We start from the raw sequence: 13714 nt of genomic DNA, 5'->3' as shown, positions 1-13714 counted from the left end.
TGGGTGCACTAACACAAGGACGTGCATGGGTGTGAGCATGTGTGTGACTTGATGCATTAGTCCACACACACACACACACATACACACACATGCATGTGTCCCCCTCAGGCCCCATGCGCCCTTTATTAACAGCAAGTTGACTCTATTCAGCTTGACTAGTGATTAAACCTTTTCATGGCTGGAACTTTCACACCGCTGTGAACTGTGCGAGGTGATTAAAGCTGCTCAATTTGTAGTCCAGTCCCACTGCTATTCTTCTTCATTGATCTTGTTTCAGGCCCTTGAAGTGAGAGCTGCATGCAGCAGGCTTCTCTTATTGGACTTTTGCAGACAGGATGCATACTGTGCCTCACTCTTTCTATCCGTCATGTATGAAATCTAATTAGGGTTCAAATTAGCTGCCATATATGGTTGGCATTTAGTAACATTTATGGGATTAACTTTGTTGTTGTTTCTTTTGATACTGTAAAGACTGATACCAGATGATTGATGAGAGCAAAAATGAGTTGACTCTTTGAAGTTTTCCCATGAAGATACATCAGACTCAAGACCGGACTCCAGTAGGATTGGTTCTGCAGAGCATACTGATCAAAATAAAAAAGAAGAAGAAAAGGATCTTTGCGCTGATATGCCAGTGGGTTTTTACATATTTTATAGCCCCTGTTGAAATTTTGGCTCACATGATTGACACTTACTCAACCAGTTTCAATTTTCCCTAAGTGCACGCAAGTGGACACACAAATACAACACCGACACACACTGCAGAAAGGCACAAAACTGCCAGGACAAGGGTTATTACATCACTAACTCTAGATGCCAAAACACTTCCCACATGGAGTTACGAGGCTAACAAGTGGTTTCAAGACAAATAGCAAAGGCTGATTGTGGTAATGCTCTAATATCAGATTCGATCAAGCAGCAGATGTCTTTTTATTGCAAGTCATTACTGCTGTCATACTTATTAGCATATAAATGGTTTCTAGGCCTATGGAGACCTAAAAGTTATTGCATGTGTAATTGAACCTGATCCCTGCTCTGTGATTGAGATGTCCCAACACACACACTCTGTCGTGCACATTGAGCACATTGTGCTTTTTTTGTTCTTCTCATTTAAATGCGGTTTTATGTTGTTATTTTTTCCTTTAAATACAAACAGAAGAGAAGGAAACAGAGGGTGATGTTTGATGGTAATCGTCTATTGCAGTCATTATAATCAAGTTTATTTCTAACACAGCCACAGGAATAACAGTTTGTTGATAGTGATTCACAAATATCGCTGCTCCTTTTAAGTTTAATCTTTAAATGTAATATATATTTTACAGTACTGTCCAAACATTTTGAGCTACGTCACATTTCTTGTCATTTTGCCAGGAGAATAAAAAAATAGATGCAGGAATATGTGAAATAGGGCAAGGAAATACAGTAAGTAAGTAACACAGAGTTTGTACAATTGTTAAAAAGTAAAAAAAGCATTTGGTATGGCTAGCTTTATCCTTCAGCTATCACAATGTCCATACTGACCAATATCAGCCTGACATGATTTTAGGCTCGACAGAGAACTATTGCTCAAGACTACTTTAAACTTAAAACCGAAGAAGAAAGTCTGTAGAAGAAATAATATATTTTTAAAATGAGGGGTAAGTCAAGACTTTTGCAAACTACTGTTCAACTAATAAATACTTCCACAAAACGAATTGATGCAACTTTAAAGAAAAAAGAATTCAACAAATATCCTGAATCCCTTTCTAGTTCAATCATTCTTCTCCACTCTTGTTGATTAGCAAGAAGCGACAGAACACTGATCCTTTAACACGTCATGATTTTTCACTCTGAATGATCTGGGTCATGACGGGGTGAAAACACTTTGAAGTTGCCTCTCAAATTTATGTGACAGGTCCTTGTGACTGTAGCACATCACAGATATGAATGCTGGGAACAGGTGCAGACTTTTAAAGGCAGAGCTCACCTGCAGCAGTGGCCTCTTTATGCTAAGCTTCTTGTAATGAGATTCAATAAAATCACAAGGTACTGATTATGATTCTTGGGATATTTTTGTGACCACGCACAGCATTGCAATGTTAATTTGTTGGTGCGTTACCACTTTGATCAGTTCCATGATACCTCCAGAGTTATTGAATAGCTTACAATCCAGTACTGCAGACAATCATTGTTCCTGGTGGATGCTTCCTATTGATTTTGTGGACCCACCTTCCCTTTAATAATATAAGCAAGTCTGTCTGTGGTGACATTTGTTATTTTCCCAAAATATTGAACTTTTCCTTTCACAAAAGCTATTTTATACATTATTAAACTGTTAAAGACTACTAAACTAATCCAATAATACAACCTGTTCCCACTAGAGAAAAAGGTGGCAGATGCACAAAAAAGAGCCCTCTACTTTAATCCTTGTCTGCACATGTAAGACATAGAAACGTCTCCCATGAACCCTTCATTTCACTCTCTGTCTTGATAGGCTCAGGTGCGATTCATGCCTTTCAGTGTCAACACAGATGTATGAGGCTCCTCACCAAGGCTGTTAGTCTGACTGAGGAGGGGAAATTAAATTATCACATCCAAGGCTGTGCACTTAAACTGCACATGAAAGAGGAACGGACGCATGCCGCATTTACACAACCACACATAAGCATGCATGTGTGTAGCCAAGCACACCGAATGGCTCTGACAGATTTTCGAAGGGAGTGGAATTTTGATAACAAAACTGCAGTTGTATTGCGGTGATTAACAAACAGCAAATTAATGACCTCAAAATGTACTCAGAAGGAAGTAATAAATCTCCATTTGGCTGCTGGCTGGCTGAGTCGCGGCCTGGCTGGGAAAACTATGCTGACCTGGGTGCATCCAAATTAGATATTGGCATGGTTGCGTGTATTACACAGTGGGAGTGCTGCTCTGGCTCAGTCACCCTGCTGCTCTAAATCTGGCCAGTGCTCAGTTCAGCAAACACAATGCAACAGCAGGGAGACAGCATCTCCACATTCTCATTAAGCTGCGGATTATAGTTAGACAAAAGCAAAACCTCATTGTTTTTTTTATGCTTTTTCTCCTTTTTCCCCCCTTGCTGGAGTCCAATTGCCTGTATATTCTGCTGATTTGTCTTTACTCTGTCATCTTATTGGTTTTGAAGTGAGGCAACCAAATAAGCCCACTGCAAGTCCCAATATTTTTTCTAGACTTTAAAGTAAGGGGTTGTCACAATTCCACATGGATGGACCACATAAAAGAGTTGGAATTAAAATTCAGTGACTTATACACAAGGCACAGCTGATGATCTTAACAGCAACAGCAGAGGAACATCTATGTGTTCACATCAGTCATCGGCGCCACCCCCTCTTGGAAATCAGTAAAAAGGGGATGAAAGACAGGAGGGATGGAAGGAATGCAGCAGGAGGAAGGGATAATGAAGAGAGGGGGGAGGCAGGAGTGGGTTGAGTGGGACAGAAAGACAAGAGACAAAGAGGAAGGGAGGAGGTGGCCTTTGTATCACTCCGTGTCTTTGATCAGTGGTCCATGGGGAACCGAGGCAGTGCAGATAGCTGGTCCACAGCTCCTGAGGAACGCAGCTTCACATTCCTCCTTGCTCTTTCCCCGCTTCTGCAAAATCACTTCTAGTCTTTCAGTCCACAGCAGCTGTGAAAACACATTATGGCATACTACATGCCAGAAAAGACCTGAGTAACGCATCACAGTGCCATTGTCCTGCTGGTCCTCATTTAGTGCTGCAGTTCCTCTCAGGCCAAACTCTATTCTACTTTCAACCTTTTGCATGACTTTCCATTTGTCTGCAGGCTCCAAAATGATGGATTTGTCTTGTTATTTATCACTCAACAGTGGGATCAGTGTTCTACTCAAAGCACTGGTGTGATCCCGGAATCCTATGTTTTGCTCAACGACACTTCTGCAGGACCAGTGCATGCACCGGAACTGTCCAGCAGACAGCATCGATGGGGTTGGGAATCCAAAATGCAGACATGCTCCTTTATGGTATTTTCAAGTGTTAAATCATTTTGTTAATCAACGTTGTTAATACAGAGACCCATTGCCACCAAAGGCTGCAGCTCAGGAAGGTAATCTACTATTTGGAAAGCTGGTGGATCAGTCCTTGGCTGCTCCAGTCTGCATGCCAAAGTATCCTTAAACACAACCCTGAAACTCAAGTTTCTCTCTGATGGGTTCAACAGAGTGTGAGTGAGTGTGAATGTAAGTAAGTAAGTAAGTAAGTAAGTAAACTTTATTTATTAAGCGCTTTTCACAGACAGACAATCACAAAGCGCTGTACACAAATATTAAAATAAACAATAAAATCAATAGACAATGTACACAATATAAAAGATCAAATGTAAATAATGTAAAAAATATAAAATAAATAATAAATAATGTCAGATAGAAAGCACGTGGGCATAGAAAAAACAGGTGAATGAGGCATGTTGTATAAAGTCCTTTGAGTGGTGAAGTAGAGAAGAATAGTGATCCACAGGAACTAGTCCATCTACCAAACTTTCTTTGTTAAAGTCCATCAGCCCTCTGTCTGACTCATTGTCATTGATGGAGAGTGTATAATAGAGGGTAGTGATGCATCTCCTGAATAATCATCTATTGTAAACTGAAACACAACTGCAAATACTTGTATGAGCCATACAATATAGTTCCTACATCCTGCATCTTTATGACCAGTACCTTCATGAGTCTGTTGAGGTGCAAGTATTAGTTATATTGATGATATTAGCTCTGAATTAATTTTGGATGACAAATACAGTTATTTATTGTACAGGTCCTTCTCAAAAAATTAGCATATTGTGATAAAGTTCATTATTTCCTGTAATGTACTGATAAACATTAGACTTTCATATATTTTAGATTCATTACACACAACTGAAGTAGTTCAAGCCTTTCATTGTTTTAATATTGATGATTTTGGCATACATAACTCGTGAAAAACCAAAATTCCTATCTCAAAAAATTAGCATATTTTATCTGACCAATAAAAGAAAAGTGTTTTTAATACAAAAAAAGTCAACCTTCAAATAATTATGTTCAGTTATGCACTCAATACTTGGTGGGGAATCCTTTTGCAGAAATGACTGCTTCAATGCGGCGTGGCATGGAGGCAATCAGCCTGTGGCACTGCTGAGGTGTTATGGAGGCCCAGGATGCTTCGATAGCGGCCTTAAGCTCATCCAGAGTGTTGGGTCTTGCGTCTCTCAACTTTCTCTTCACAATATCCCACAGATTCTCTATGGGGTTCAGGTCAGGAGAGTTGGCAGGCCAATTGAGCACAGTAATACCATGGTCAGTAAACCATTTACCAGTGGTTTTGGCACTGTGAGCAGGTGCCAGGTCGTGCTGAAAAATGAAATCTTCATCTCCATAAAGCTTTTCAGCAGATGGAAGCATGAAGTGCTCCAAAATCTCCTGATAGCTAGCTGCATTGACCCTGCCCTTGATAAAACACAGTGGACCAACACCGGCAGCTGACATGGCACCCCAGACCATCACTGACTGTGGGTACTTGACACTGGACTTCGGGCATTTTGGCATTTCCCTCTCCCCAGTCTTCCTCCAGACTCTGGCACCTTGATTTCCGAATGACATGCAAAAGTTGCTTTCATCCAAAAAAAGTACTTTGGACCACTGAGCAACAGTCCAGTGCTGCTTCTCTGTAGCCCAGGTCAGGCGCTTCTGCCGCTGTTTTTGGTTCAAAAGTTGCTTGACCTGGGGAATGCGGCACCTGTAGCCCATTTCCTGCACACGCCTGTACACGGTGGCTCTGGATGTTGCTACTCCAGACTCAGTCCACTTCTTCCGCAGGTCCCCCAAGGTCTGGAATCGGTTCTTCTCCACAATCTTCCTCAGGGTCCAGTCACCTCTTCTCGTTGTGCAGCGTTTTCTGCCACACTTTTTCCTTCCCACAGACTTCCCACTGAGGTGCCTTGATACAGCACTCTGGGAACAGCTATTCGTTCAGAAATTTCTTTCTGTGTCTTACCCTATTGCTTGAGGGTGTCAATGATGGCCTTCTGGACAGCAGTCAGGTCGGCAGTGTTACCCATGATTGCACTTTTGAGTAATGAATCAGGCTGGGAGTTTTTAAAAGCCTCAGGAATCTTTTGCAGGTGTTTAGAGTTAATTCGATGATTCAGATGGTTAGGTTAATAGCTTGTTTAGAGAACCTTTTCATGACATGCTAATTTTTTGAGACAGGAATTTTGGGTTTTCATGAGTTATGTATGCCAAAATCATCAATATTAAAACAATGAAAGGCTTGAACTACTTCAGTTGTGTGTAATGAATCTAAAATATATGAAAGTCTAATGTTTATCAGTACATTACAGGAAATAATGAACTTTATCACAATATGCTAATTTTTTGAGAAGGACCTGTATGTACTGTTATTGTAGGGCCTTTACAATATAAAGCACCTTGAGGTGACTGTTGTTTGTGATTTGGTAAATAACATTTAATTTAATTTTTACCCATTAAAGTCAGCATTAATGGAAAAAAAGAAAACACCGAAAACAAAATCTCGACTTCTGAACTACTTAGTGTGTGCCCAGCAAGTCTCAGTTTAAGTTAAAGGACTTTCGTTCTCTATGTCTATATAACTGACAACCCATACACCATCATATGGTTAAATAGTCAAACCACAATTTTAAGCCCACTCCATTTTTTTCTTGGAAACTCTAAACAGAAATCTTGTCTTTCCTTGATTTGTCTTTTTTTCCCTAGATGTGAATGGGTGCAAGAGGAAAGCCCCGCCCGCCTCGGGTGTGACAGGAGCCAATGGTAACGCACCGTGCGCCGTGGAAGGACGTCACAGCACCATCAGCAGTCGTCCTAGTGGGACGGCCGTGCTCCTCTGCTTGGCTTGCAGTCTCTGCTGCACTCCTGTTATTGTGTATGTGTGTATGAGAGAAAGAGAGAGAAACACCACTTGAATACTTTACACTACTCGAGAAATTCGCGGAGGAACGAATCTGTGGATTTGACGACAAGAGAGAAGAATGAGCTGAATGGAGAGACGTGTTATTTTTAAAGGTAGAGGGTAGAGTCTCTGGTTGCCTGTACTTCCAACCAGCGTTGAAGCTCGCTGAGCTAACAGGCTAACCGGGAATGTTTTCAGAAACTAGCTAGTTAGTTAGCCGGCTAGCTAGCATTGTAGTCTGGAGCAATGCGCCGTGTAGATTTAACAGCCACACCGATACTCGTATCTTTGTGTGCAGTTTGTGAGGGAACTGTGGCAGTGTCTCGAAGTGTAGGTATGTGTAAATGTCCAGAGCTCAAGTGGCCGCTCGGCTCTTAATTTCCAGTAGGGACAATAGTTGTAGCTGTCCAGGCAACAAGTCGGAAATACATCGCAGCTTTAACGTTAAGTTTGTACTTTGTGCGGTGCTGTGTTTGTTTGTCGCTGACTTGAAATCAACACTCTGTGTGACAACGATGGCACATGGCTTAGTGAAGGTGGCATTACACAGAGGCAACTAGGGTGCGTCTTGAGATGCCCGAATTTGAGAGCACCGGGTCACTCTCCTCTATAGGAAAACCTGCTGTCAGCTAGTCGATACCACTATTGACGAGGAGACGAGGTGGATGAACTTTATAAATCGCCCACATGCGTTGGATCAGTTCCCGGACTTGTGAAAGGCATCTGAAGCAGAAGGAGGGAGACGTGAACGCACAGCCCTTGCAGCCCGGGGGAAGATGGCGGAACGCTCCCGCTGGAGGTGGTGAAACCAAAACTTTGGGACTTCTTGGATTCAGTGCCGCATATCTCATCCCAAACTGTAGGACACATGCAGGCCAAAAAACGCTACTTAATCCTGTTCTCCACCGGCGCGTGTCTCATACTGTTGTTTTGTTTAGGGGGGATACAAGTCCCCCTATCCAGACGGGGTCCCGGCCGGCCTCATGACCGCAGACTCTCCGGTTATGGCCCCGGGGCGCGATGGCGTCACATGTCGGGGTACCTGCAGCCTTTCAGCTCCTGGGAGCAGGACCGTAGCGATGATCTCACTGAACACATATCTCCCAGGCAGAAGAGGGACACTAACTCGGGCCTTTACACGGGAAAACGCTGCAGAATGGAGTCCTGCTTTGACTTCTCACTGTGTGAGAGGAATGGCTTTAAAGTTTACGTATACCCCCAACAGAAAGGGGAAAAACTTTCAGAGAGTTATCAGAACATCTTGTCCTCTATCGAAGGCTCCAGGTTCTACACATCTGACCCAGGGCAGGCATGCCTGTTTGTCCTGAGTTTGGACACTCTAGACCGGGACCAGCTCTCTCCCCAGTATGTACACAACCTGAAAGCAAAAATCCAGAGCCTCCCTCTGTGGAATGGAGGCAAAAACCACATCATCTTTAATTTATATTCTGGCACGTGGCCGGACTACACAGAGGACCTTGGCTTTGACATTGGCCTTGCCATGTTGGCCAAAGCCAGCATCAGCACAGAGAACTTTCGGCCTGACTTTGACGTTTCAATCCCTCTTTTCTCCAAAGACCACCCAAGGACAGGTGGGGAAAAGGGCTATCTGAAATACAACACAATCCCCCCTTATAGAAAGTACATGCTTGTTTTTAAGGGGAAAAGGTACCTAACTGGAATAGGTTCCGACACTAGGAATGCTTTATATCATATTCATAACTCAGAGGATGTAGTCCTCCTCACCACCTGTAAGCATGGGAAGGACTGGCAGAAGCACAAGGATGCACGCTGTGACAAAGACAATGCAGAATATGACAAGTAAGTACTTTACAACTATCTTCCGGTTAGCAGTACTGCAAGAGTCTACGTCTGTCTTGCCACTAATTTTTGTCAGTATGGTGTTTTTAACTAGTTGAGTGAAGCTTGTATGTGTGACTGTAATAATGACAAACCAGGTGGTATCATGTGTTAAAGGTTTTGCCAGCACACTTGTTTGCTCCTGACTGAAACTTTTATTTTCAGGTTTGTGTCCGGTCAGCTCATTGAGTTGTAAATAAAATTGGCAAATACCAGTGATATTTCTTGTTGAATTTCCCAGTGTTGTATAAATTAAGACTATTCCTATTGTTAAGTAAGGAGACCCAAGCCTGGGCTGTCAAAAAGATAAGGTGTCATTACATTAAGTGCATCTAATGTCCAAATGTTGGCATGGTTTGAAATCTGTCCAGAGTTCCTTAATTTTATTACTGCTCATTTCTACACAAATAGTTTCTCTACATCAAGCTTTTACTGAACAATGTTGATATGCCACTTTTAAATATTCTTTATGCCATATAATTTTATTTACTAAGTTATGCATCACGAGGCACAGATAAGTAGCTTTAATGTCAAACACAAGAACTGCTGTATTCAGGAGATATTCCCATTGATCTAGGATTTGTTATTATTTTTCTTGATAACTGGTCCTCTGACTTTCCTGATAGTGTCTGACAGATGTCATGCTCTCTACATGACACACAAAGAAAAGTTTTATAATGAAACAGGCACATAATACTCAGTGTAACTAGTCTCTACCTTGTACTCAGATCGGTTTGCCCGGTCCCACAACTAAGCCACACTGTATTCTGTACTCAAATGTGATGAGTAAACTGGCGTCTGTCTCCCAGCTTTGGCCAGTGGGATTCATTTCGTGTCCCCTCAGACCATGCTATGTTGTTATTGGTGACTGTATGGCGCTGGGTGTTTGACTGTGGCTCTTTGGAGTGGATTAGTAGGGACAAAGCGCTGGTGCCAGCAAGGGGAAGCCACTCTGGTCTCTGTTTGCTCAGTCATTTCCCAGACAAACCCAACTGCATCAGCCAGGAATGCCCTGGCCCCAACCCGTGTCCTGCGTGACCCCTGACGTTGTTTGGGGTTCAACTCTTTGTTGGTGTGAGTTGCTTGTTTGGGGGATCCTCCTTTCTATAGTTTGTGAAGGAATCGGCTCTGAAACCTGGCTGCTCCAACAATATGACTGAGGGGTTTTCTTGGATCTCATTTGTTTACCATTAAACCTCACAGGATTCACCTTTAATGTTTGACTTGGTCGGAAAATAACACCAAAGCTCTTCTACACACCCAGCCAATAAAAATAATAATCCTCATATCAGACTATAGACTTAAACTATCTGCTCTGCCACGATTTACCAGCTCAGTGCTTGATGCCAAGTGCTGCCAGGGTGTGCTTTTACACAGTGAGATGGGTGGCATCAGAGCTATAACCCAAAGGAAAAATTAATCCTCCTGTCATTAAGTACACTGGGGGTGAAATGGGCTTGGAGTATCTCTTGCCCTTGGCTTCTTAGCTGCATTGCATGGTTAAAGTGTGTTCGGTACCTCCTCAGTTAACAAGCTTTAGCTTGGTGCTAAGTCCAATGCACAATTCTGTAATATTTGACAAAAAACATATACTAACACTAGGGTTACTTTGCCCTGGCAGCTGCCTAACATTGAGTCTTTAAAAGTTCCTTACCTTTAAGCTGGTGTTTCTATATTTATTATCAAACAAATATAAACAAGTAAATATCTTTGCTTTATTTTAAAGTCATCTATCTGAATACTTCACAGTGACAGGGTATGCTACAGCAGCTAGGAGTATGGCTAAAACACCTAAGAAGTGTTTCAAGAGAAGTTTCCAACATTTCGCATTTAAAATAAATAAATAAATAAAAAATCTTGTCATGTAAAATGGAAAGCGATCAACAGCAAGGGAAAACATGGGTCACCACTGAGGTAGTTTTTTGCTTTTTGTTATGTAATTATTTTCACTGCAAAAAGGGAAAGACAAAAATTCAACCCTGCAGGTTTAAATAGTGAGGATCAGACACTGCAGTTTACTGAAGAAAAGAACATATGTGGGTGTTATTTTTCTTCCCTGGTGCATGCATGGACTTAGGTCAGTTGATCATGGTCAGATTTAGGTCCAGTTAGCCAAAACCCAAAATGCATAATAAAGTAGCCTTGGGTGTCGGCTACATCTCAAACAGGATGTAATCTGGTCTTTTTAGACGATTGCTGTTTGGTGATCAGATCAGCTGTCATAGATTAAAGGCATCACTGCTGGTTGTCGTTTTATTTTTCCTTCACATTGATGTCTGTGAGGCAGCTTTTGTGAATCTTGTCTCTAAGGCAGAGTAACCTCTATGCAGTGCCTGCACAGAGCAGAACTGGCAGATTGTGTAGTCTCACCAAACCTTGTGTTGTCATCGTTTATAGACCTGTTCGCCTTAACTTTGCACTGTATCATGCTGCAGCATGACTGCTATGGCTCGCTGGCTGGCTGCTGGGTTTGTGAGCCGTGAATGAATCTACATAAATGCCTGATATTACTAACAATTGAATTAAAATTGTTTCTAACTTATCTTAAAAAATAGATAAAATACATGAATATCCTTATCAAAAAAATGGTGAAGGAGCTCGGCCAAAACTAGGTCAACAATGTACATGGAAAGACCAACAGCTTGCACCCTGCAGGACTCCACTTTTGTCTTGTTTATTGCAACATAAAAACTGTAACATTTCAGGCACACCTGCTCTCAGCTTAGCTGACACAATAAATTTCCAGAATTGGAGTCTTGCAGTTTGTGAGCTGCTATGTGTGTCTTTTTTTTTTTTCCATGTACATTTTTGACATAAAGAGAGTGACCAAGAAGACCTGTGGTTAGAGAAATGCAGAAAACATTGTTTGCACCCCATTTGTTCCCACCTCTTGCTCTCAAGTTCAGAATACAGTTGGTCTCATTAACATCAGGGAAACTAGGGTAAGTTGATAAACGCTAAAATTAATTTCATCATTTTCATATCACTAGATTGTCTGACAGAATATTACAGGTTAATGATGGCAGCTGAACTGTGTCATTAGCTCAATGAAATCTGATGACAAAAAAAGAACATTTGAGTAACTCCTGCATGGAAAAGTTTTTCATCATTTATGTTTCATTATTATTCAATTTTATAGAGAAAGCAGAGAAAACTGTGCATTTTGCAGCTTTATGTTCATTTTTAAAAGAGGTTTGTTTGGGTTCTTATTGAAAAAACAAACAAACATAATTTTTATATAATCATGTCAACATGAAAGACTGCATTCTTGTGAAAAGCTAAGCACACCTTTGCAGCTTTCATTAGGATTTAAGAGTGTAAGTAGCAGCTAGGTGCTGCTAATGAAATGCACTTGACACTTGACTTGAGCACGTCTATAAAAGCATTTTGGCAGTTTACTGGTCTGGAGCATCCAAGTGTGTGTCGATACAAGGCTGCAATCTGCAGTCGCTGTCCGAGCAAATTCCAAGGTCTGACTTTGCAATGCTCAAATTAAGTGCAAAAAAACCCAAGAGCTACATCTTTGACTCTATTGGTCTCAGTTACCATGTTAAAGTTGATGACAGCATAATTAGAAGAATACTGAAAAGGTCTGGAAGGGTTTCTAGAAGAAAAAGCCTGTTCTCTCTAAAAAGATCATGACAAAACAGCTTAGGTTTGCAAAGTTGCATCTAAAAGAACCATTACACTTCTGGAATAATGTCCTTTGCACATATGAGACAGTGCCATGTTTGTCAAAAACCAAACGGAGCATATCAGCACAAACACCTCATACCAACTGTCAAGTAGAGTGGTGGAGGCGTGATGATTTGGGCTTGTTTTGCAATGGGACTTTGGCGCCTTGCAGCCATTGAGTTGAGAACCAAAATGTTCCAGGGTTCAGTTATGAGGCTGAACCTTGGCCAAAATTGGGTTTATCAGAATGGCTGCAATCAAAGTGCAGTCTTCAACTTGATTGAAATGCTGTGGTTGGAACCTTAAGAGAGCTATGCATAAACAATGCCAGGAAACCTCAATGAACTGAAACAGCACTGTAAAGACGAGTGGGCAAAAATTCCCCCTTTGTCAGACGGCAGGCTAGTGCTAAACGTGGCTCTACAAGCTACTAAATCATGGGGTGTACTTTGTTTTCATAGGCATCTATGCAGTTCTTTGAAAAACTTTCTTTTTCACATATCTGTATAACATTGTTCCTTCCCCAGATTTTCTTCTCATCACCTTGTTATGTAATGAGATGACCAGTACCAGATCAAATCACTTCTGCTATTCCCTTACTGATTGACTACTTTGGTTTGAGGCTGAATAATCCACTTTATTTAAAAGAACATGCAGACGTCATATTGTGGGTAGCTTTCAACAAGACGTTTTTCCTGTTTCTCTTACCCTACTGGTCTTAATTAATTGCTCTTTGACTTCTAGTCTCTTTTACAGGGATGATTTAAAAACTCCCTGAAAGCTAAGCTATTTTCAGATATTAATAATACCTAGAACTGCTGTGTACACCATTCTGGCATTCCTGGCTTTCCAAATGAGTTAGACTCGATGGAGTCAAAGATGTAGATGGGGCAGTAGTTAAGGAAGGTTTTTGCCAAGAAGATAAATATTTGTTTCTGGGTCATGATTCAGCTTTCTAAATGAAAAAATGTCTCTGTCTTGTACAGGGATGTAAACAACACACTAGCTGGAGTAAGCTGCTTGGAGGATGTTACAAATTGGGAAAATGTTAAATGGGTTGAGCTTTTAAAAATATCTCACTGGATTAAGCAGCTGTTTGTCAGACAGGAGGCTTTAAACTCTTCTTAAGACATTAACCAATTTGTTAACATGTTAAATAATTAAATAAATGCAGGTGCTCCACATGGCATCGGCTCATTATGTTCAAGTACAAATCAGACGCGAAGACTAATGCACGTT

General features: G+C 41.3%; 1 protein-coding gene across 1 annotated transcript in view; it reads left to right on the top strand.

The window, feature by feature from the left end:
* The first annotated feature begins 6851 nt into the window (after positions 1-6851).
* The window catches only part of LOC134635783 (exostosin-1b-like), a 40212-nt gene continuing 33349 nt past the window's right edge, over positions 6852-13714 (top strand). The window contains exon 1 of the mRNA XM_063485331.1: positions 6852-8761. Coding sequence (XP_063341401.1) covers positions 7809-8761 — 953 coding nt within the window. The 5' untranslated portion in view covers positions 6852-7808. The remainder of the gene's footprint in view (positions 8762-13714) is intronic.

This window comes from Pelmatolapia mariae, linkage group LG10_11, assembly GCF_036321145.2.
Source record: "Pelmatolapia mariae isolate MD_Pm_ZW linkage group LG10_11, Pm_UMD_F_2, whole genome shotgun sequence".
NCBI lineage: Eukaryota > Metazoa > Chordata > Actinopteri > Cichliformes > Cichlidae > Pelmatolapia > Pelmatolapia mariae.
Note: the sequence above shows the minus strand (reverse complement) of the source record. Positions and strands in the feature narration are given on the sequence as shown.